The following is a 25,600-nucleotide window of genomic DNA, read 5'->3' on the forward strand; positions in this document are numbered from 1 at the left end:
TTTTCACCCACCTCTGCCCCAGGCGTGTGTAAAGTTACTTCCAGGCCCATGAATGCTATCAGTAGGGATGAAGCTTCTAGTTCAGCACCAGCTCGATTTCCCTACATCCAAAGACAGCTAAATAGTGTCTTCAGCAGTGGGACTCTACCATCATCAGGTGTAGAGAGAAACCAGTAAGTACCCTTGGCATTATTAGGACCCCCTTGGCCAGTGACCCAGCAAGATGTAAGCCATTCTCAGCACTAGAGGTTTTGCTCGGTGATGTAAGATGTCAATTGGGTGCCTAGCTTTTTTAACATGGCTTCCCTGGACCAGCCCCAGACCCCATGCTTGCATAGCAGGCACTTTTCTGTCGAGGCTGTCACCCAGCCCCCCTCAAAATTTGGTGAGGAGTCATTTGTGTTTTCGCTTGGGCACAAATATAAACTGCACTCAGGGGACTGTTCCACAGAGACAGTCCTTTGCTAATGAGTAACTTAGCTGCTGGTTCAGCATCCCTAACAGAATAATTTTTTTTCTTCATTTGGAGCTGGTGATGCCTTCTGTTTTTATGGGCATTTTATGGACAAAATCATATTCCATGTGGCATGACCAAATTGAGAGATTAGAGGAGGTAACAGCATATTTCCCTCAGGAATATCAAGAATTAAACATTCTACAACTGCAATTCCCATTTGGACAGATGTTCTCCAGTGTATCTGGCTTGTGTCTGAGTCTTGTGCAGCAGGTCAGCTCCCTGAGGGACCCCAAGGCACACATCTGTCTTGGAGTATTCACCAGCAACTTAATATGGTGTAGCCTGCCTTTGTGGGTGATCAGTCTGGCTGACTTTGAAACTTTACCAGGCTGTCTTCTGAGAGTAGCACTAGAGGGGAGTTCAGCATGTTAGTGCATGAGCATGGAGCCAGACATCTTCTGTTGTGGCTGTTATTTTACTGTTGTTATTATTAGTTCTAACATTTATTAAATGCTTACCGTATGCTGTGCTGAGCTATTTGAGATACAGCTGCATATTGAATATTTACAGACAGCCAGATGAGGTAGGTGTTGCTTGGCTGTGCCTCATCCTGTGGATGCTCAGAAAACATATGTGAGTTCTGAATGGGTCCGATGCACTGATGGTCTGAGGTCTCACAGCTAATGCTTGCCAGAGGTGGCATTTAAACCCAGAGCTGCATCTTAATCTACAAGCCCACATTCTGTTTGTCATGACTCACAACTGTTATTCCAGTTCCAAAGGCTCCTACGCCCTCTTCTGTCCTCTCCGGACACTGCATGCATGTGGTACACGTTTAGACAAGCAGGCAGGCATACACGTATGCGTAAATAAAGTATTTTAGAGATTTACGTTTGGCTACTAGTCTACAGTCTTCCATTCCAATAGCCTTGCTGCCTGCAGGCTGTTTCCTAAGAAAACCAGGACCATTGTGAGAGCAACCACCTTAACCAGCAGAGCAGAGTAGCCTGCTTCGGGTTTGAGCTCAAAAGTATAATTGCAAACTATTTTCTGTCCAAGAGTTACCCCAAGAGATGTCTACACTTTAAATTTCATTCCTGGCTCGAGCCTAGCCAGACAGCAGCTAGGAGCACACTTGGCCTGCCTTGCCTGACCCCCCTCAGACCTGCATTTCTTGGTCTGTTCCCTGGCATTGTGCCTTTAACTCCCTCCGATGGACAGTGAGAACCAGTCAAGTAGAATATGGAGTGTCTTGCAGAGGCTGCTGAGATTTTTTGGTCAGTCTGTCAGTGTCTCTTTTAATAGAACTTAGGAGAAATTTTTTTCTTAGGACTAAAAAGTAGCTCCCTTCTCCTTAGAAACAAATTCACTGTCAGTCTGCTAGCAGGCAGATCTCCAAGTGAGAGAGGTTTCTCTCTTTGCAGTGACTTCCAGGAAGCTCAGAACTTTTTGTGACTTGCCTCTTTAGTTTTGTTTCACTTTGCTTTGTTTTTTGAAACAGGGTTTCTTTGTGTAGCTTTGGAGCCTGTCCTGGAACTCACTTTGTAGACCAGGCTAGCCTTGAACTCACAGAGATCCACCTGCCTCTGCCTCCCAAGTGCTGGGATTAAAGGTGTGCGCCACCACCGCCCAGCTTGTGACTTCCTCTTATAACACATGTTACCCTCCTGTTTTCAGATTGATTACCCACATCCGATATTCTTTTGTATGCTCTGTGTCTAATTGTCTCCTTTGAATAAGATATCCATAAGCTGCTTCAAATCCTCTTTGAAACATAAGGTGGGGCATAAACAGAAATTCATTTTCTTCATCCAACCCTGAACAGAATAGTCTTTCTGTCTCCCTTTGTTTCTAAGGAGAAGGGAGCTACTTTTTAGTCCTAAGAAAAAAATTTCTCCTAAGTTCTATTAAAAGAGACACTGACAGACTGACCAAAAAATCTCAGCAGCCTCTGCACCTGTCTGATGTGTAAAATGGCTTTGCTAAGTGAATTTAACAGTAAAAATCATAGCAAAAAAAAAAAAAAATCTAATGTCCCCTACCATGATCGATGTACCAGAAAAGGCCCACAGTTTCACACCCCCACTTAATCCTGTTAGATGTGAGTAATTGTAGACAATGAATTACTTTACCCTCTTAATGAAAGCAGATGCTTAGGGGACCGTGTGCTTCTTGCCTCCACTTTTTCCTTGGTTACTTGTAGTTATCACTGGGTTGCAGTCTTTTAAAGCATCATCTCATACTGGCTGGCCCGATAGATGTGAACACATTTCAGTTACATCGGGAATAAATGTCAGCCATTCTTGGAGTTCTCATTCTGAACCGCACACCAGTTCTGTGACTTCCCTCCTCACTTCTGATGTTGCCCTTCCTGCTCCTACCCAAAGAGCACCAAAGGCCTTCTTGCTATTCACACCAATCATATAGACAATGTCAGTTGGTTGCTTTGTGTATGCAAACTAATTGAAATTTCACGAGACCCACAGAGATGTAGATGCTATGATCAACCACATTTTACAGACAAGATCACTGAAATTCTAAAAGGCTAGTTAATTTCCCTATTGTCACACAGATGGCAGCTGATGGGCTACTCACCCCCCACATACACACACATACACACACTTTATCTATAGTAGGTTGTATTTCCTTTAAAACTTCATGATTTTGGAGGTGGAGATAATGGTTCACTGGTTAAAAGTGCTTGCTGCAATTCTTTTTCTGTTGAATCTTTGTGTGGTTTGGTTATCAGGTTGACTGTGGTCTCATAAAATGAATTTAGCAGTGTTCCTTCTGTTTCTATTTTGTGGAATAATTTGAGAAATATTGGTGTTAACTCTTCTTTGAAAGTCTGGTAGAATTATGTGCTAATTTCCCTTGTGGATATAGATGCAAAAATATTCAACAGAATACTTGCAAACCAAATCCAAGAACACATCAAAAAAATCATCCACCATGGTCAGGTAGGCTTTATCCCAGAGATGCAGGGAGGGTTCAACATTCGAAAATCAGTCAATATAATCCACCATATAAACAAACTGAAGGAAAAACAAAACCACATGGTCATCTCTTAGATGCTGAAGAAGCCTTTGACAAAATCCAACACCCCTTCATGATAAAGGTCTTGGAGATACAAGGGATACAAGGAACATACCTAAACATCATAAAGGCAATTTACAGCAAGCCTATAGCCAACATCAAATTAATTGGAGAGAAACTCAAAGCAATCCCACTAAAATGAGGAACAAGACAAGGCTGTCCACTCTCTCCATATCTACTCAACATAGTACTTGAAGTTCTAACTAGAACAGTAAGACAACTGAAGGAGATTAAGGGGATACAAATTGGAAAGGAAGAAGTCAAAGTATCATCATTTGCAGATGATATGACAGTATACATAAGCGACCCAAAAACTCTACCAGGGAACTCCTACAGCTGATAAATACCTTCAGTGATGTGGCTGGATACAAGATTAACTCAAAATAAAAAACAAAAACGAGTAGCCCTCTTGTATACAAATGACAAATGAACTGAGAAAGAAATCAGGGAAATAATAGCCTTCATAATAGCCACAAACAATATAAACTATCTTGAGTTAACCATAACAAAGCAAGTGAAAGACATGACAAAAACTTCAAGTCTTTAAAGAAAGAAATTAAAGAAGATACCAGAAAATGGAAAGATCAATAACACAAATGGCAGCTCATGCTGGAGAGGATGTGGAGCAAAGGGAACACTCCTCCATTGCTGGTAGGAGTGCAAACTCATACAGCAACTATAGAAGTCAATATGGTGGTTCCTCAGAAAATTGGGAGTCAGTCTACCTCAAGATCTGTCTATACCTTGTATAGACATATACCCAAAGATGCCCATCCTACCATAAGGACATTTGCTCACTATGTTTATAGAGGCTTTATTCATAATAACCAGAAACTGGAAACAACCTAGTTATCTCTCAACTAAAGAGTGGATTTTAAAAAATGTAGTATATAATAGAGTATTATTCAGCTGTTAGAAAAAAATGACTTCATGAATTTTTCAGGCAAATGGATGAAACTAGAAAAAACAATCCTGAGTGAGGCAATCCAGACCCAGAAAGACAAACATGATATGTACTCATTTATAAGTGGATATTAGCTGTTAAGTAAAGGATAACCACACTATAATCACAGACCCAGAGAAGTTAGATAAAGAGGAAAGGTCTAGGGGAGAATGAATGGATCTCCCTGGGAAGAGGAAATAGAATAGATTTTGTGGGCAGACTGGGGATGGGTGGGGATGGGAATAGGTGGGGAAGGGAGGGACAGAGGGAGAGAGTCGGAGAGAGATGACTGGAATAAGTGGGCATTTAGGGGGTGATGTGGAAACATAGTGTAGTGAGAACTTCCTGGAACCTATGAGGGTGACCCTAACCAGGCTAGGCTCCCAGTGGTGGGACTGGGACACCAACCCAGGTGTAAAACCTATGACCCACAACCCATCCTGCCTGCAAGATATGCTGTAGCAATGGTGCCTTGGAGCTAATAGGAGTGCCCAGCCATCTAATTTGAGACCAAAGCCATGAGGAGTCCATGCCCAACACTGCCTGGATGGCCAAGATCCAAAAGATGGATGGCTTAGAGACCTAGGATAGAACCAAAAATGTCAAAAAAAAAAAAAGTCAGTGAAATGATTCCTAGTGATATTCTGCAATATTCATTGATGGTGCCTAGCCCAGTCATCATCAGAGAGGCTTCCTCCAGCAGCTGATGGGAGCAGATGCAGAGACCCTCAGCCAAACATTAGGTGGAGGTCAGGGAACCCTGCAGAAGAGGAGGAGGGACTGTAGGAGCCAGAGGGGTCAGGACAGCAGGAGAACATGGCCCACAGGATCAGCTAAGCAGGGCTTGTAGGGGCTCAGAGATGGAAGCAGCAAGCACAGAGCCTGCAGGGGTCTGCACCAGGTCCTCTGCACACATGAGGTGCTTGTTTAGTGGACTCTGACTCTGTTACCCACTCTTAGTGACCCTTTTCCTCCTACTTACTGCCTCGTCCAGCCTTGATAGGAGGGTTGGTGCCTAGTCTTACTGCATCTTGTTATGCTGTGTCCAGTTGATACTACTGGGAGGCCTACTGTTTTCTGAAGGGAAACAGGAGCCGTGGATCTAGGAGGGTGGGAAGGTTGGGAAGTGATGGGAGGAGGGGAGGCTAGGGTCAGAATGTATCCTGTGAGAGAAGAATAAAGAGGGAAAGAAAGAGTCCTCGCTTCTCTTCCAGGGGACCCAAGTTAATTCCCAGCAGCCATGCTCAGTGGCACACAGCCACCTGTAACTTCAGATCTCATACCCTCTTCTGGCCTTTGCAAGCACCTGCATACCAATACATAGACACACACACACACACACACACACACACACACACACACACACACACACAAACTAAAAAAGAAATCTCTAATAAAAATTAAATACCATGATCTTACATTACCCCATACCCCTTGAACTTTATAATTCCTAACAGTAATGTGCTTTAAATATGCATTCTGATTCAGTATGTCTGCAGTAGACCTGTGAGCATGTCTTCAGGAGATTCCATTTTGAGAGAGACTTTCATTTCCTTATGTGCTTCTTGCCTGTTCTCCTGCAGAAGCAGGGTATGAACTGGACGGAGATGCTTGCTCCCGCATGCCATCTGTTTCGTTTCCTCCTCCTTTGACCTGGCACTTTGTCTGGCTCTCCTTGACTTCTGAAAGAGTCCATTCAAAAGTTTTCGGTAAGATGCGATCTAGTGTTGCCTCACTGTAATTAGCAGGAAGCTGGGGCTTTGATTTCCTTATTGATAAGATGAGATCTAGTTTCACCTCACTGTAATTAGCAGGAAGCTGGGGCTTTGATTTCCTTATTGATAAGATGCATCTAGTTTTACCTCACTGTAATTAGCAGGAAGCTGGGGCTTTGATTTCCTTATTGATAAGATGCATCTAGTTTTACCTTACCGTAATTAGCAGGAAGCTGGGGCTTTGATTTCTTGTTGCTGTACAGAGTGCTTGCCCTCATATCCAGTTCTAGCAGTGTCCTGATGCTTTTGGCCATACATGTACCAGCATCAGGTCCTCAACATCATGCTCTTAGGTGACAGAGTCCATGCTTAGCTTTGCATTCCACGGCTTCCTCAACCCTGCTCTTATCTGCCATTGAGCATTAGCTCATGGGGCCCAGGATCCAGCAAACAGACCTCTACCGATGGTTACCACACTTGTAAGATCTCCTCACACTCTCCTGTCCTTCCAGGATGTCTGTTTCCACATGCCTCTGCCAAGTCTCAGCTTGCTCATACATCCTTTCCTGTTTGCCCTAATGGACCACTCATCCCTCACTCTCTGGAACCTTCTATCTCTTTGTATTTCTCCAAGATGCCAGTCATATTCTGCCTTGTAATTATTTGTAGGCATTCCTTACTTTGCCTAGCATGGGTACCACCTTATTCTTTGTTCATTGCTAGATGTCTGTATACTGGCATCTACATTCCATTCCCAGCATAAAAAAAAGCAGGCATTTCTCACTTCTCCATGCTCCATACAGCTCTTCTTTCTCCCTACTCTGTGTTTGTGTTGTTCCTTTTCCTTCTGTGCTGGCATCTAGAACCTAGAGCATCAGTTCTGTTAAAAATCCAGTGTCTGGTGGTTTCTTTCTGTCACTTTACATTATTTCTTACTTTTGTATATATGCATGTGGGCATATAAAAGTGGACACACTTCTTATATCCTGTGGTTCTGAAAAGAATCTATGCTAGTTACAGGAGAGTCTGAAATACACTAAGAGGCTGCACATGATGGCAAGTGCCTTTGATCCCAGCGGGGGGTCGGGGAGAGGCAGGTGGATTTCTGAGTTCAAGGCCAGCCTGGTCTACAGAGTGAGTTCCAGGGAGCCAGAGCCACACAGCAAAACCCTGTCTCGAAAAGGAAGGAGGGAAAGAAATGCACTGAAAAGCACAGAAAGGACAGTTAAATCCATCTTTAACATTGTACCACCTACCTGCAGATAATTACTGTGGAGATTTAGTGTGTGTCCCTTTAGCAATTATATTAACTACAAAATAGGCTTCAATATTTTATCGTGCTTCTTTACTTAAAAAGAAGTGTCATCTTTTGAGTACATAGACATTCTTCCACAAACAGCATTGTCTCCTATCTAGATCTTATTTTTTATTTATGCTTAATTTCATTTGTTGGCTGTAACTTTTAGAATAAGAGTCAAGATGCCAGGGAAATAACTTAGCAAAATACTTGCTGCATAATCACAAGGTCCTACATTCCATTCCCAGCATAAAAAAGACAGGCACTTCTCATTCCTCCATGCTCCACACAGCTCTTCTTTCTCTCTACTCTATATTTGTGTTGCTCCTTTTCATTCTGTGCTGGCATCTAAACCAAGGTTACTACTGCCTTGTTCTTTTACTTTGTAAGAAACAAGGTCTCACGATCTTGCCCAAGCTAGCCTCAAACTCACGAGCCTCCTGTGCTGTGCTCCAGTGTCGCTGCAAATACAAGCAAGCACACTTGCTCCTAGATTTGCTGTCTGGGTTTTCTAAAACTGTTTTGTTTCCTTTCCCCAGGAAAGATCTTCATCCTCAGTCTGGGATCTCTGGGAGCCTCTGGTCCTGTCCATGTGCATGGCCTTTGTGTGCTGTAGAGCACGCTGTTGTAAAGAGAGGGAACTCCACCTCCCTCAGGGCCACAGCTGCTTCTCTAAACTTGTATTTCACTTTTATAGTGAAGGCTAGTTACAGGCATGCATGCTTCATTTTATCGTCATGACCATAGGCAGCATGACTTCATGGCTCCTGCATTAGAGGGATGTTCTGTTGTTGATTTTCTTCCTACAGAAGAAAATCCCCAAGCAAAAAAAAACAGCTCTGCAGACCGTGTGTCACCAGCATTCAGAATATACACACCTGGCTCAGATATGGCCTGCCTCCTGGCGCCGTCCGTTCCCTGATCCGAGCATCTGTACAGACAGTGACTGTGCAGAGCTTCCCCGGAATCTAGTGGTGTGGGCGTATAGGGCCTTCTGTGCTGACCTGGACCACATAGAGCAGGGGCTTTGGTTGGAAGAGGAGTGTGGAAGTAGCGTTTGCTCAGTTCCTTCCAAAAGCTTGAGGAAATGCCAGCTCTCTAAAGCACAGAGCAAGGGAGAAAGAAAGGGTGTTGCCCCCGCTCCGACCATCTTCAGGGCAGGCAGCTGTTGGCAGAACTGTTCTGAGACATTTGCTGCAGGACCTTCCCTGTTTGTGGTGAAGCTCTTTCTTCCTCCCCCTACTTTTCTATCTGCTTTCTCTTCAGTTTGTGAGCTGTCACCACTCATTAACTGGCCGGACTACAAAAAGACCACATGGACACTTGAGTTCAGCCTCTGATAAGCCTGTTGACTGTTCATCCTTGTCGCCAACTCTAACACAGAGGCCCTTTTCCTAGTCCTGCCTCATTTTTTGCTTCTCTGGAGCATTTTCCAGCAGCATAGGCCTCCGGCATCTGACCCTCCTGCAGATGGTGCTGTGTTTACCAGGCAGGCAGACAATCAAAGCCCAGGCTCTCAAGGCAGTTTGAAAGATTGTATCATAACCACATAGGTGGACTGTTCATGTGACTTCAGGTACAAGTACCCTATGCAGTAAATATCCCTTGGCCCTCTGCATATTAACTGAGGCTGCTGAGCTTAACAAAGTGTCATTGATGAGATGACAAAGGCCAAGAAGCTGTGACCTCTTTCAGACCTTTGAGCTCACACCTTCCCTCCATAACCTCTGACTCCGATGTCAGATGCCAGTTTGAATTGTACAAGTGTGTAGGGGATGCCAGGGTAGCTGCATTCCAGCTGCTGAGTCTCACGTCTGCCTGCCTGACCACGTGATAGAGTTTAGGTTCTGCACACATGAGCATTCTATTTGCTTCTCAACGCATCCTCTGGGCAAACTTCTTTCTCTAGATCTTTACCCCTCAGCTCTGCAGAATCCCTTTCCCTTTCCTCAAGGGTCTCTTCTATAGCAGCTAGAAAAGAGCCCTCCTCACATCTTGCCCACTGTTTTCTTGAAGGAAAAATAGAGATGCTAATAATCAGGACCCTCATAATGAAAAGATTACCCCCAATTTTGTAAATATGTGTGTGGACAAGTGTCACAGCAGGCATGTTGAGGCAGTGTCCCTGGTTTCTGCCGCTGTACTGTGTACTCCAGGCTAGCTGGCCTGTGCGCTCCCAGGCGATCGACCTGTCTCTCCCTTCATCTCCATAGGAATGCCTCAGTGCTTCGCGAAATACCAAGATCTTGAGCACCCTGGCTACCAGACTTCCCGAATCTCTGCCTCATCCTCTGTCCCAGCAGAACAGGACTGAAGGAGACAGCAAGAGCGAGAGGGGACCTCCTCCACCCCAGAGCAGGCCTCCTCCTCCTCTCTCTGCGTGCAGCAGCGCCACTCTCTGATGCAGCATGCTTCCTTCTCCTGCCTTTCCGCCGACCGCCCCCTTTTCATTTACCTTTATTGGTAGTGTTGGAGACAGAACCCAAGGCAGCCACCTTCCCAGACTCCACGTTTCTGTTGGTACAAAGCAGGAACTTTCTTCCCTTCCTAATATACTTTCTAAGGATGTGTGTAGGGTGTGTGTGAGTATGCGTGGGAGGGAGAGGTTTGCATATAAAACATCAAATGGGTCTGCTTTCTTGACCAATGTTTATAGTTTTATAAACTTGCTTATATTGAAAATCATTTATCAAAGGTCCTGTACCAGAATAAATTGCATTATAGCTACAGAATAAATTGCATTATAGCTGCAGAATAAATTGCATTATAGCACTGGAACCTTCCAAAGCTCCCTCAGGCAGATCTGGTCTCCATTTCCTCTACCCCTCCCCCCCCCCATCCTCCAGACAGCACTCTGTGCTGGCTTCTGTTGTCACAGCATTTAACCAGGTTGGGTTGTGATTTATCTGTTTATGTGGATCTGTCCCTTTCACGTGTGCCCAGTAGGATTGAGGTCCTCTAGGGTAGGAACTGGGTTGCATTTATCTTTGTTAGTACAGCAGTTCGTATTGGTCCTGAAAAATAGTCTCTCACTTTTTTTTTTTTTTTGCCAGATATACCAATGTTTAAACAGATCTTCCAAGATTTTAAATCAAGTGTTAGGGCAGATTCATCAACAATACAAATAATTAGTGCTTTAATAGCTATCAGGACATCTTATATTAGCCATTATCACAATAACATGGTAATATAGTATAGTAGTATGCTGATAGAGTATTTGTTGCATGCCCACTATGTCCAGGCACTATTCTGGGCTCATTATATGTTTTATATTATTGAATTATCTCTTCAAGCTTAGATGTAGATATAATCTTCATCCGTTTTACACACACATACATTACATTATTTTTTTCTGAAGTCTCACTAGTAGCCAAGGCTGGCCTCAAACTCACCATGTAGCCCAGGCTGACCTTGAATTTGATTTTCCTGCCCCTACCTTTTGTTGTCCTCACTTTAGAGATACAGGGAAAGATTGATATCCGCTCCCCGCCAGGACCACAAAGCCAGCAACTCTGAACTTAGATTTGAACTGGTCAGCCTGCACTTCCAGCCACCTATTTTTAAAGAATGGAGGGGAAATGTGGAGTACTATTTTTAAAGATGTGCTTTACATAACCTTTTTGAAATTTGTTTTTCTAAGTGTAATGTATTCCTATGGTTTATCCACTTGAATGCCAAGTACCCAGTGCAGGCCAGACAGGAATCAGGAGCTGCCATGGAATGGAGCCCCCAGCCCAGAGACTCAAAACGACTAGGCACAATGGAGAGAGATTTGGGGTTTTGAAGAAATATAGAATTTGCATTAATTTTAAAAAGATTGTCATTTAATTGCCTTTAATATGAAACTAATAACATTTTACTAAATGGTAGTTAATAGCATTTTTTCTTCCTGTTCTTATTTTCTTTTAAATTAATTTTTAAAATTTTACAAATGTACATTGTTTAGATAGAATTTTTCTCTGAAATGAAACATGCACTAAATACATTGTCTCCCTTACCCTGATTGGCCAGCTCTTCCCTAAGGAAGTGTGTGGGCACCAGGTTCCACCTCCTCAGAAGACCAGGTTTCACCTCCTCAGAAGACCAGGCTGCCTCTATGGTAGTGTCCTGACATCTTCGGTTTTTACAGTCACTGACATATTTGGATTTCTTTCTTCTCTTAGTTTCCACTGTTTGTTTGCCTTAGATAACTGTCTATCTCATTAAAATCTCATTTCTTCTTAGTGATTGTATTTTCTTCACGTTGACGGGGCACATCTGTCTTCCTTTGGAAACAGGATTTCTCCGTAGTTGGGCTGGTGCTGTGATCCTCCTGCCTCAGTCAGTCACCTCTGTTCTTTCTCATTCTGCATTTTGCTCTCTGACCTTTCACTGGGCCCCGCCCTGATTGCTCTGACTATGCTCTGTGGTCCTTTGTCATGTCTTCTAGGAGCGAGGGCCTGGACTCCGGGTCCTCTTCTCTTGTTTACTCATGTCAGAGCAGGAATTTTCTTAGAATACCTGTGGCACTGCGTGTCGTGACTGTCCCCATTCTTGTGGCTGTTAGATAATTCTCACATTTGCTATTCCTGTTCAAGTCAAGAGTTTTCGCAGATGTGTGGCTTTGAACTTCCAGTTGCTCTACTCTTTAAACTGGATTTCGTACTCACTTGCTTTATACTGAAATGGGATCTATACGGTTTTACAGCATTTTCAGAATTTTTCTCTTTTATGGTATTTTATAGGACTGTTTATGCTACTGTTCAATATTAGCTCCATATTTTAAAGTTGAATAAATGCTTTGAGAAGTTGGGCATTTATGGGCAGCTGTTATTCATATGATTGAGGCAGGAGGCTCATGATTTCAGGAGCCTGGGCTTCACAGCAAAGCCCTTATGCTCTTTAGTCTTTAACTACACATGCTCTGAGGGTTCAGCTTAGTTTCCACATTTGAATCGGAACTTATTACAAGGTTAGTGATTTCCTCCCTTGTGGACAGTAAGACAAGAGAAACCTAATGAGCTCACACTTCCTCACATCTAGCTAGCCACTGTGAGTAGATGGTGGCTGCTCTACACACTCAGGCTCACGGTGATTCTGCCATACTCATATGGCTTTTGTGGTCTCTGGTATCTGGGGTTATTGCTAATGGCAAGGAAAGGACCCATGGGAGAGGTATACCCCTCTTAAAGGCATACTCCTGCCACCCAGGACTTTGACCTGCCTGCAGATGGAGAGAATCAAGGTAGGTGATCAGCTGCCTCATGGGAAATGTCCACCTTGTGTCCAGATATGACTGTGACACCATGGAAGACGGCATCATGAGTGGACCTTGTTAGCACATAGACCTCTGTGCCCCAGGGATGGGTTGGAAGAGAAGACTTCTGGGTTGTGCTGTGGGCATTGTGATGGTCTCTGGGGGATACTAAGTCATTCCTGAGGAGAGTCTTTTTGTTTGTTTGTTTGTTTTTATTTTGGTTTTTTTGAGACAAGGTTTCTCTGTGTAGCCCTGGCTGTCGTAGAACTCACTTTGTAGACCAGGCTGGCCTCAAACTCACAGAGAGTGCTGGGATTAAAGGTGTGCACCACCACCATCCAGCCTGAGTACAATCTTTTAACAAAATGCTTAGTGTGGATTTTCTGTGCCAGATTTTCTGTGTTTTTGAGAGGCCAAATCAGAGGTTTGTGAGGAGTGATTGAGATGTGGAGAGCTACCTGGAAAACAGCTTCTCTGCCGTGGTGAAAGACTTCCTTCTGTAATTTGTTGTTGTTTTGTTTTGTCCTTTGTTAGGTGAGGCTCTCTGCTTTTCGTCATCTTCTTAGGTCCTACCGGCTGTGGACTGGGGACAGGATGGGACTCACACTGTACATCAGCCTGCATGTCGCTAACAGGACCTCCTTCCCATCCACTGCTCCACTTCACTCTGTCTGCGAATTCCCTCTAGCCCATGCTCAGTGGCGCTTGTTGAAGTCTACACAATCCTATTAAGTGACTCCCCAGGCTGACTTCACCTTGAACTTGTTGATTCAGGCTGCCTGGCCACTCCTTCTCCTTGGTAGACTCCAGTAGACTGTCTTAGACATTTCTACCATGAGTAATGATCCTACCATGCCTTCCAGGGAATGGCCCCATTCCCATAGTCTTTCCACCATTTTCCATTGAATCTCAGTATCCATCAATTGTTTATAAATGCCCGATAAATACCTATTTATTCTACATCACACAGTGGACTTAGCGCTGCAGATGCACTTGTGACAGGAGATGAATGTAGATGCTGTCCTCATAGAGCTTATTAAGGAACGAAGGGTGTGCCCCAAGAGAGACCCAGTGAACTCAAGTAATCGCAGGAAAGAATATAAAACACAACTTTGCCAAGTGGCCCTTTGCCCATGCAGGAGGTCAGGGAAGACACCTTGAAGCTAGAGGAACTTGGGTGGCTCAGAAGGAGGAGCTGGGACATCTAGGTAGAGAGCAATAGCTTATAAATGGGGGGAGGGAAGAGACTGCAGGGAGGTGGGCTGTGGGCCAGAGACGTTGGGGATTTACCACATCTGCCTGCCACTGCATGAAGATGGGGTTGGAAGGAGCGTGGTCTGTGATGGCTAGATTAGTTAGGAGGCAGCCACAAGCATCCATGTGAGAGATGATGGCACTTTGGATGAAGGTGGTGTTGGGGAAAAGGTAGAGGGGAGGGAATCTTAGTGTCAGATCTGAGTTACGTCTCTTCCTGGATTTCATGACCCTGGGTTCAGAGGGCACAGACTCTTTTCCAACTATTAAATCATGAAGAGTGTTCTTCTTTCCTTCTTGACTGAGACAAGTGATGCACCTCTTGTTCTAGTCTCAGCAAGGGGAAAGGACACGGGTACCTGTGCCTGGCCATGTTGGGGATGTGGTGGGAAATAATCTGTGTTCATTCTGGGGATACATGGGCGAATCATGAGCATCAGCTCTTCTCCCAAGTCCTCCATGAGCCTGCTGTGGCCAGGACTTCACCACCTTACATTTCAGGAGTAAACAGTGAGAGTGAGTGGCCCTCCCTCTGTCTGGGGGAGACACTGAACAGACTTTGGTGCTCCGCGCCTGCCCGGTCCTGATGTGACCCTCAGACACTCCTGCCAAGCCCCTTCAGCAGCCTGCACCAGCACCACCCTACCCAAGTTCTCTCTGCTTTCCCTGTAACAGTGCGTGGGTGTCCACTGTCCATTGACACCGCGGCTTCCCTGTGAGAACGGCAGAGTCCCTGGAGACCCAACCTTGTCTCTCACTTCACTATCGTGTTGTGTGTTTGTATATGGGGACACATGCCCTGGTACCTATGTGGACAGGAGTCCAGACAACAAGTCTGTAGAATCCCTTTTCTCTTTCTACCTTTGTGTGGATTCTGGGAGTTGATCTCAGTAAAGGCCTCCCCACTGAGCCATCTCTCAGGCCCTTTCACTTGCTGTTGAGAACTGGCCTGGAGACAGTGAGACCACAAGCTTACCTTTCTTTCCGACACCACCTACAGAGTTGGTGCTGTAAGTGCCCTCCCCCTCCCCCATTTTTATAACTGGAGAGAAGACTCACTGAACTCATTGACGGCTGTTAGCACACTGAGGTTTGTGACAGCCAGAGAACACAGACTCAACTCAGCACAAGCCGAATCCAGGTGAGGCCCAGCATAGAGCTTCCAAATGGCCTCTCTAATGGGTGCTGGCTTGGCCCAGCCATGCTGTATGGAGTACTGCCAGAGTGACTGGCTGGCTTTCTAGTGAGATTCGATCACATGGATGACCTTAGCCTTCAGTTCCTCCAGAGGGAAAGCTAACATGCATGACCTATGGTATCAACTACAGTATTACTTGCCAGTATGGCTTGAGACCCTGAAGAAAAGAGACACTCACATAGGACATTACTAGACTAAGAAGTCACTCCCAAGTGCCAGGGGCAAAGCCAGTCCTGTTTAGTTTGAGTTTTGTTTTTTCTTGTTCTGTTTTATTGTTTGTGAAAAAGGGTCTTACTAGGGATGGTCTTAAACTCAGCAGTCTTCTGCCTCAGCCTCCTGAGTGCAGGGGTTACAGGTGTGTGCCACCATGCCTGGCTAGACCTCTGTTTGGACAAAGTGAATTCCACTACCCACTCTCTGCCTTATGGCAGTATGGCATACACTGCCAGGAGCCAGCCGTAGACATAGACGGCTTCCATCTGTGTCCGGAGGTTACTTTGCAAGCTTGTTTTGGACCTTCTAGGTGAGGCAATGCTTAGCTGAGGATAGCTGCCAGCTTCTGAAGCCCAGCGGCCACTGTCACGTCCCAGCTCTGCTTCTGTCAATTAGTTATGTAACCTTAGCTGTGATTTTTAGCCTTTTCCTCATTAAAACCGTGATCAATACTAGGATGTATTCTGTGTTGTTGTTACCTACAGTAAATGAGAGAGTATGTGCTAGGGGCAGAAGAATATGTGGTATATAGGAGTGCATAATAAATAAAACTGATACAATTTTATATTTTGGGTGTATTCATTTATTTTATGTATGTGAATGTTTGCCTCTATGGTTGTATGTGCGCCATATGCATACATGGTGCCCACAGAAGCTAGAGGAAGGCTGATCCCCTAGAACTGGAGTTACAGGCCTTTGTGAGCTACCGTGTGGGTGCTGGGAACTGAGTCTAGGTCTTCTGCAAGAGCAACAAGTGATCTAAACAGCTGAGCCATCTCTCCAGCCCCTCTTGGTTTTTGTTTTTTACTTTTTACATTTGTTTCATTTGTGTATTGTGCACATGTAAATAAATGCCTTGTATCTGTGGAGGTCAGAAGAAGGTGCCAGATCCCCCGTAACTAGAATTACAGACAGTTGTGAGCTACCATGTGGGTGCTGGGAATTGAACCCAGGTCCTCTGCAAGAGCAACAAGTGCTCATAACTGCTGAGCCGTCTCTCCAGCACCCCTACCTCCCGGATTTTTGAAACAGAATCTCATTGTGTATCCCTGGCTAACTTGGAACTCTATGTAGACCAGGCTGGCCTTGAACTCAGATCCTCCTACCTTCTGTCTTCATATGAGAAAAATATTCCAAACCTTTTTTTTTTCCAAATCCTTCAATATGGCAAAATGTGCTTGTGTGGGGTGGTTCTGAAAGTGTGTTCCTTATTTCACACCTGCATGTCTCTTAAGCACAAGTCTAGGTGTGAGGCAGCAGTCTGAGAGGTTGGACTCTGGTTTGGGAGCGAGCCTGAGTTAGAGGTGAGAGCACCCCCACCCTACCCCCAGGCACATTTGAAATGTGGGCATTATTGGCAGACCTTTGCTGTGAGCTGCTGGTAGATTTTAAAACTTGAAAATCTTGTGTGCACCCTTCCCGTGTTGCTTCTGAGAAGGCTGGAAGGCAGACATCTTGAGACTGGCTTACGGACTGCGGGGCCAAGCTCAAGCTCCTTTCTGCTCACCACTTTGTAGCCCCGACTCTCTAAGGCCATCGACGGGCAAGCTGCACAGCTGGCCTCGTAGGGCCGCATTGGCCTGCCAGAGACTCTTTAAAACGGAACGAAGCACAGGAGCGTTCTCTGATGGTTATAGCTTGAGTTCAGGCCAGCCACTAATTGTTCTCTGGGCTTTCCTGGAAAGGTGGCTGAGCCTGGGGCTTGGCTCTGAGTTCTGCCATCTGCGAGCTGCTGCTTATCCACATGTGATAGGGATTAAGAGTGTTTTCCCATGGATTGTGCCTTTAGTGTTTTTCAGTTTGTGAAAAGGTTCCCTCTAGGTGGGACTTGCTTCTGGACTAGAAAGGCCTTGAGGCTCACAGTAGACTCTTTGCTTGTGGGCTGGGTCCACCAACGGGTGTCAGTAGATGGGGCTGCTTCTGGGCAGTCTCGGGAGCTTCGCAAATGGAGGCCCAGCTAGCTAACTGAACCATTTCCCCCCAGCTTATCTCCAGTGATGCTGATGGAGCCATCCAGAGAGCAGGAAGATTCCGGGTGGAAAACGGCTCTACAGACGAGGTAAGGTCACCCAGTGTCTGCACTGTCACCAAGCTCTCAGCTGCAGCAGTGGACACCTGAGCCCTAGAAGGGACAAGTAAGAGCTTTTCAGAGCTTTACACAAGAAGACAGGAAGGAAATACCATCGTGGGGGCAGAGAAGGTGCTGGTAATTACAAATATTCTTTCAAAGATCGTCATAAAGTCAGGTAGACACGTGAGGCTGTTCTGCCCACAGCAGACCAAAGGGAGAGCTGCAGCCTCTTTAATGAGTCTCCGTTTCTCTAAGGATGGCCTTGAACTTTTGGACCCCCTGCCTCCATCTCCTCGGAGCACTGGGATTATAGGTGTGCATGCACCACCACACTAGTTTATACAGTGCTGGGCATCAAACTCAGGGTTTCGTGGTTACTAATCAAGCACTCTGCCTGAGCTATGTCCCCAGTCCCACAGTGTAACTTTCAATACAGGTATATCTCATGGAATTATCAAGTCAGGGTGATTAACATGTCCAACTGGAAACATTTTATTTTCATAGTTTATTTGCAGGGCTGAGAACAAGCCCCAGGCCTCATATATCCTGGGAAAGTGCTATAGCACTAAGCTGTCCTCATGACCCTGAGCCTTTTAAATTGAAGTCCTCACAGATTAATGCAGGACACCGGGTATGCTCCACAGAGCCATAGTAGAAGCAGGCCTGGCCTGTTCCTTACTGGAGATGCTCTGAGAGCTGTGAGTTGCCTCAGGCTTGCAGTCTAGCTCATGAGACTGTTGCTTAGATGTGGGCTCGCATCAGGGTGTAGTGGGGATGGCTTTAGGCTCAAACAGACCTGGATTTAAATCTCAGCCCTGCACTAATTTATGACTCAATGCCTCTGGGTCAGTTTTCTGCTGAATAAGGAGGGAGATGGGTCCTGCTTTGCAGCACCTGGTCTTCCCATGAGCAATTTGTGTTTTGTACTTAAGCACAGGATTTTGCATAGTCCACATTGAGTGTCAGCTCATTAACACGTCCCACAGTTGCTAATTGTCAGGAGTTTTGGGACATCTTGATTCTGTCACCTGTCCTATTAGCTCACCCACTGAGCGGCTCTGTGTCTCCTCAAGATGCTGGTCATGCCATCTGTGTGCTCATTCCAAGTGGTAATTAAAATGAGCGTTGCCCCCGAGTAGACCACTGGGGCGCTCGCTCCCTCCCTCCCTCCCTCGCTGCCTCCTGGTACATCAATTAGTCGATGGCAGAACAGAGGGGACAGTCTTCCAGCTTTGTACACATCTCCCTGTGTTAGCATGGAAAGGGCTGTCTACTGTTTGAGGACATGGGGAGAGCAGTTAAAGTGTGTGTCATTTGCCTAGCAATTCTTCTGGGGGTGTTATAGCAATATCTAAAATAGGGGAGGGCCTAGGGCAACCTGAGTTTCTATCACTAGAGACTGACTGATTTACAGCACACTGGAATGCTCACTTGGAGCTATTAGACAGAACGGAGTTGGACTTGAGACCTGCTCAGTGGATAAGAGCATTTTCTCTGCAAGCATGAGGACCCAAGTTCTAAGTCCAAACACCCGAGTACAAAGCCATGGCTGCATATGCCTGTAGCCCTGGTATTAGAGGATAGAGATGGGTAGACCCTGAGAGCTCACTGGTCAGCCAACCTACCTGAAAACAGGTACTTTTGGTTCAGTGAGAGACCCTGTCTCAAAGGAAATAAGGCAGAGAGCAATGGAGGTAGGCACTGGATGCCTCAATCTTGCTTCTACATGTGTGCACACAAGAGCACACGCCTGCATACTCACACACATGCAGCACGTACACACACACACACACACACACACACACACACACACACACACACACCACAAAGGGGAGGCATATACTATCACAGAAGAATGTTTAAGTACTGGACATAAAAGCTGGTTCCAGGAAGATGGGAAAGATGTTTTCAATGGGCAAGAACATTTCCAAAAGGACAAATAAGAATTTAAAACCATCTATTTCTGGGGGCTGAAGCAAAGTGGCAGTGAAGAGTGCTTGCTGCCCTTGTAGGGGACCCGAGTTTGGTTTCTAGTACCCACACCAGACAGCTCACAACCATCTAACTCCAGCTCCAGGGGACCCATCATCTGTGGCCTCTTCAGTCACCTGACTCAAATGCACATCCCCACACACCTACACATAATTGAAAATAATAAAAAATAATCTTTTAAAAAAAACCCTAGACTTCTGCAGCCACACATTAGGTGGAGCTCAGAGAATCCTATGGAAGTGGGGGAGGAAGGATTGTAGGAGCCAGAAGGGCCAAGGACCCCACAAAAAATTCTCAGAACCAACTCAACTGGGCTCCTAGAGGCTCACAGAGACTGAACCAACACCAGGGAGCCTGCCTGGGACTGACCTCGGCCCTCTGCATGTATGTTACTGTTGTGTAACGTGGTCTTCTTGTGGGACTCCTAACAGTGAGAGCGGAAAGTTGATTCTGGTTATGGTTCCTGAGGGTAAGTGTACATCAGGGCAGGGATGCATGGCAGCAAGCAACAGGCGGAAGCTGAGAACTCACGTCCTCTAGTGCAGGCACCAAACAGAGAGGGAACTGCAAGTGGGACCAGGTTATATAGTCCCAAAGCTTGTTCCCAGAAACAGGCTTCCTCCAGCAAGGCTGGACCATCTGAACCTCCCAAACAGTGCCAAGAACTGAGAACCAAGTGTTCAGATACCTGAGCCTGGGGGAGACATTACCCATCCAGTCAACCACCACAGTAATTTAAAAATAGAGTGTCTTTAAAATAAAAAAAAGTCCTACCTGCCTTGTCCTGGTGTTATCTCAACAATCTAACCTGTGAAGTGAAGCTAGATAATGCATTCAGTCCTCCGTCCACCCACTACGGAAAGACTCTGAGGAATCACGGGCATATAGAAAACTAGGGGTCCTTTGTAGCCTGAATGTATGTGTGGATTTCCTGCCAGAAGCCAAATATTTGGGGTCCCTCAAGCAGAACCAGGTGTTTTATATGGACTTTGATTAAATTCTTCTCAAAATATTCAGGTCAGATTCAGTGCCCCCCATTCATTTCCCACAAGTCCCGATGGGAAGGGGAGGAGTGAGGCAAAAAGAAGCTTCCGTGGCTTTGCAGTTGGTGCAGAAATAATGAGGCTTTCTCGGCATCAGAACTCACTCGCCAGCATGGGCTTCTGTGGGCACGCGTACAGCATAGAACATTTAAGTCCGCAACCCCACAGCAGGTCTTTGAAGCAAACGCATGCCCCAGAGGGCATAAAGTGAGTGTGGGAGTTGCAACATTGAACATCAGTTGTCTGGGAGATGGACTTGTTCGGACGTTTCGTTTTCACTTTGTTTTTAATCACATTTATGGAGGGAGGGGAAGGGCATGCCACCACACAAGACAACTGATAGCTCCTTCCACCTTGTGGGTCCTGGGGATCAAACTCAGATCATCAGCCTTGGCAGCAGGCACCTTTACTGGGCCATTTCATCATCTCTTAGCTTTCTTTTTGATGCCAAATCATGTGTTTCTCTTTCATTCCCACCTGAAACCGTTGTTATTTGTCTGTCTCTAAAATCCTCTAATAAAACAGGTCATACTTAAAAATAGGACTTGCTGAAAACTAAGACCGCAGTTAGGTACCACCACAGCACCTCAGAACATCTGAACAGAAGGGGCCTGAGATGCCTGGACCTTGGCCAGAGGCGAGGAACTGTGAGAACAGTGCCAGCAGGAGCATGGGGTGATGCATCTTCCCTGGAAATCTGTCTGGCTGTCCCCACTAAACCCGAATGCATAAGAGTGTGTGTATCCACCGAGGACAGAGTCCTATTCACAGCGGCTTCAGTTGCACACAGGCTGACATCCAACAGCAGGAGAGTGAATAGAGTGGATCCATCAGGCTTGGCATTTGTCCTGTGGGCTGTATGGTGATGACAAAAAGAATCACTGCACCAACAAAAAGATGAATGTCACAGACGCAGTACTGAAGGATGAAAAGCCTGGCTGGAGTGAGGACACGTAGGGAGGGTTTCATTCATGTGGAGGCCAGCAGCAGGTGAAGCTAACCCACGGTGAGGAAAGTCAGGGAGTGGGCTGTGACTGGATCACGGTTGGGGAATGAATGGTGGGGCTGTCTGAAAATACTGTGTCTCTATCGAGGCCACAGTTACAAGGTTGGACATGTAGAGAATCGTTTGACGTCCTCTGTACCCTTGCTCTCTGCCAGGGCTACACACACATAGAACACAGAGCTCATTTTCTGGGGTCCTGGACAGAGGGTTTCCTTGGTTCTCCATTTCTTTCATCAGTCCCCACATGTACGCTTGTCTCTCCCCATTGTGTGCCTCTAACAGGGGACCCTCTAGTCTGGTTCTGCAAGACTCACAACTTCTGGGTATTGGGGTCCCCCCTCCATTTCAGTTAAGTGTTCAGTCTTTAACCATGGACAAGTACCTGTAGCTAGTGCACCATGCAGAAATTCTCCAAAGAGCAGAAGCCAGTTCACCACTCCTCCTGAGTCACCCCAAAAGGCCGAAACAAAGAGGAGACACCTTGGAGTGATCACAGTTAACCTTTCCAACAAGGAGCACATGGGCAGCTTAGTTACCTTAGTTTATCTTGATGAGCTGAGGACAGCTTTACCTACATAGTGTTCTGGCTGGGTTTGCAGACCCTGCATCTGGTTGTGGAGATGCATCAGACAGCCACAAGATAGAGAGTGCTTTACTGAAAAGTCAAGGAAGGGAGGACACTACGTGCTTCAAAATGCCACTGTCACCAAAGACAAGATTCTGAAAATGTTCTGAAGGGAGTCTAAATGAGACACAGCGACAAAATGGTCATGTGCTGAAGGGGATGGGAAGCTCTCATCAGCACTGAGTATGGTGACAAATTCGGAATGCAGATGATAATACATTGTATAGATGCTAAATTTACAAAGTCCATAAAGCTGAATTGCTGTCTGATGGTGTAGCTCAATGACTGAGTGCCTGCCTAGCATACAGAAGGATCAAGGTTCAATCCCCAGCACCAGGAAAAAGGCTGCATTCTAGTTAACATGAAAAGACTTCTTTCCTGAGAAGTAGACACTGAAGTGACCCGGCAGAAGTGGCTGTGCTGGCTGCACGGCTCCGTTGGTGGAGTACGCTGTGTAAACACAGGACCTGAGCGCAGATCCCCAGCACCCATGTGAAAAGCCAGGCGTGGCAGTAGGCACCTGTGATCCCAGCACTGACATGGAGGTTAGAGATAATGGATCCCTGGAACTTACTGTCTGGAAAGCTAGCCGAGTAGTGAACTTCAGGTTCAAAGAGACAGGTCACAAAAAGTTAAGTAGATAGCAACGTCATCAGAAAAGAAGCCAGCAGGTGCCCTGAGGAACAACCATGGCATATCCATCTTTTTAAAAGTCCAGTGGTCTATTCAGAGAATATACCATGACCTGGTGGGGACCTCCAGAAATCGAAGAACTGTTCAGCATCAGATCTGTTACAATGTAACATTTTCCTCCATTTAATCTCTTCTACAAAGATCTAGCAAAGAAAAATTTTGAAAGCCTCTTTGTAAATTCAGAATTGAAGAAAACTTCTTCAACATGATAAAGAACTGATCAGAACCATGTAGAAAATTTCCAAGGCATGTCAGAGTCACAACGCATGCTCTGTATAGTCTGTTTCCTACCATGGCAAATGTTATGTCCTTGAAGCTGCATTCCAATGGCTTTAACACAGTCTCAGCCTGGCCATCAGGATGTTCCCTGTAAGGGTATTTAATGTCTCATAAAGACAGGAAAAGAGGGGCAGAGAGATGGCTCAGAGATTTCAGAGCACTGACTGCTCCTGCAGAGAACCTAGGTTCAGTTCCTAGTGCCCACATGGCAGCTCACTTGTGATTCCAGCTCCAGGGGATCTGGTGGCCTCTTCTGACCACCATGAGCACCTGCAGTCTTCCAAACTGCATGACTGGTATGCTCCCTTGTTGTTAAGAAAAAAATCCCTGTGAATGTGGATGGGATTGGGGGAGACTGTGGGAATTGGAATCTAAAGCAACAGACGTGATGGAGTGGACATCTTTTAAAAGGAGATCTGGGGTTGGGGATTTAGCTCAGTGGTAGAGCGCTTGCCTAGCAAGCGCAAGGCCCTGGGTTCGGTCCTCAGCTCCAAAAAAATAAAAAATAAAAAATAAATAAAAGGAGATCTGTCAAATTGGCTTACGAGAAGTGATCTGAGTAGTCCAGTGAAGTCTGTCTTCACACTGGAAAGGCTGAGAACCCAGTAGCTGCCTGGTCCACGAGCATGGATATCTCAGCAATCCCAGTCTGGTGCTGAAAGCCTAGAAGATTCCTGGAGATCGCTGGTCTTCAGGGTTCTGATATCAACAAAGAATACAGCAGCAATGGCAGCAGCAGCAGGGGTGTTTACAAAACAGCCTCCTCCCTCGGACCTCCTTTCTTCAGGCCTCCACCAGAAGGTGCCCCCACATTTAGGGTAGGTCTTCCCACCTCAAATAACCTAATCAAGAAACTCTTACAGATGTGTCCAGTGGCTTACTTTAGTTAATTCCAGATCAGTCAAGTTGGCAACCAAGATGAATCATCATATGTACAAAATAGTAATAATGACTGTCTGTTGATAGGATTACTCGTTAGGTTTGTCCATATTTTCCACACCAACTGGGCAATTGTTAAGATGCATTTAACAATTCTACAGAGCAAGTGACCTTGAGTAAGATGCTAAGAAGTGTCCTCTGGATGAAATGCTGGGAGGTAAGAACTGGTGCCTAGGGGACAGGATGCCACAGACCAGGGGAAAGACTACACGCCTGCTAGAACTGGGTCTACTTATTCCTGCAGCCTGCAGCCTGCTGGATGTTTCTGTGACGTGACTTTACACCGACTGTCGCCACTAGTGAGAACATGTGGTTCTGGCTCTTACGTGTGTGCTTTTGATGGCGACTTTTTCCTCCTGGTTCCTTGGCTTCTGTTTCATTGCTAGCTTCATGTTCATTTTCTAAATACACCTTTTAACAACACAGCTTTGTTCCATTACAGAACGCAGCTGCTCTGCCAGGCACTTGGCGAAGAACAGACGTGCACTTAGAAAACCCAGAGTACCACACCCGATGGTATTTCAAGTATTTCTTAGGACAAGGTAATTATGCCTTTGTGGTGACTGGGAGAGAAATGCTGCTTAAAACTGCGTGATCTCAGACACCCTGTATGAGTGGACTGAAATAATTGAGGGACAACAGTGTCAGACAGTTCACATTAGGGTCAGTGGTGAGCGCTGTAGGCTAAGAGCTACAACTCAGAGTAAGCTCTGTTTGGGAGGAGTGGTGTGGGGCTGGGTTTTGTTGTTGTTGGGGTTTTATTTGTTTCTTTGGCTTGGGTTTTTTGCAAGGAGGGGGTTGAGGTTTTTTTTGTTTGTTTGTTTTTTGTTTTTTGTTTTTTTTATAGGATTTCCCTGTGTATCCCTAGCCATCCTGGAACACGCTATGTAGACCAGGCTGGCCTCGAACTCAGATCTGCCTGCCTCTGTGTGTGCCACTGCCCCGTCTTGTTGTTGTTTTAACCCCCTGGTAAATGAGGAATTAGCTCATCTCATCTTTGAGAGATAAGAACTTTCAGGATGGAAAAAAGGCTTTAACTTAGCAAGGTCAGTACACATCTGCATGAGTTTTAGGCAGTTGGTGACCATGAAGGAGAGCAATGGTTTCCTGAGCAAACCTTGGCCATAAGACTGTGGGCTCAGGCCAGATGGTCTGGATGCCTTTAATCCCAGCACTCGGGAGACAGAGCTAGGCGGATCTCTGTGAGTTCAAGTCCAGCATGGTCTACAGAGCGAGATCCAGGACAGGCTCCAAAGCTACACAGAGAAATCCTGTCTTGAAAAACAAAACAAGAAAGACTGTGGACTTGCCACATTCACTCACCAGTGACACATATTTAAGCTCCACCTGCTCTCTGGTGGGCAGTGTACATAGTGGGGTACAGTACAAAATGAGGCTCACCCCCGACCTCATGGAGCCTGTAGAATGGGTTTGTAACATGGTTCTGCTCTCATTAGCCTGAGGACTTGGACGTGGCTTCTCTGTCTGTAAAGTGGAGCTATTTCTAGTCCTTCCTAGATGGCCAAGCGAAGCTTCCGATGAG

The 25,600-nt window shown here is 45.8% G+C and overlaps 1 protein-coding gene across 10 annotated transcripts in view; it reads left to right on the plus strand.

The window, feature by feature from the left end:
- Garnl3 (GTPase activating Rap/RanGAP domain like 3) overlaps positions 1-25,600 on the plus strand; it is a 143,372-nt gene that overhangs the window by 47,465 nt on the left and 70,307 nt on the right. For all 10 annotated transcript variants that reach the window (XM_042274836.2, XM_076568862.1, XM_076568864.1 and 7 more), the window contains 2 exons: positions 17,394-17,468; positions 24,500-24,599. In XM_042274836.2, coding sequence (XP_042130770.1) covers positions 17,394-17,468; positions 24,500-24,599 — 175 coding nt within the window. The remainder of the gene's footprint in view (positions 1-17,393; positions 17,469-24,499; positions 24,600-25,600) is intronic.

Source organism: Peromyscus maniculatus, chromosome 4, assembly GCF_049852395.1.
Source record: "Peromyscus maniculatus bairdii isolate BWxNUB_F1_BW_parent chromosome 4, HU_Pman_BW_mat_3.1, whole genome shotgun sequence".
NCBI lineage: Eukaryota > Metazoa > Chordata > Mammalia > Rodentia > Cricetidae > Peromyscus > Peromyscus maniculatus.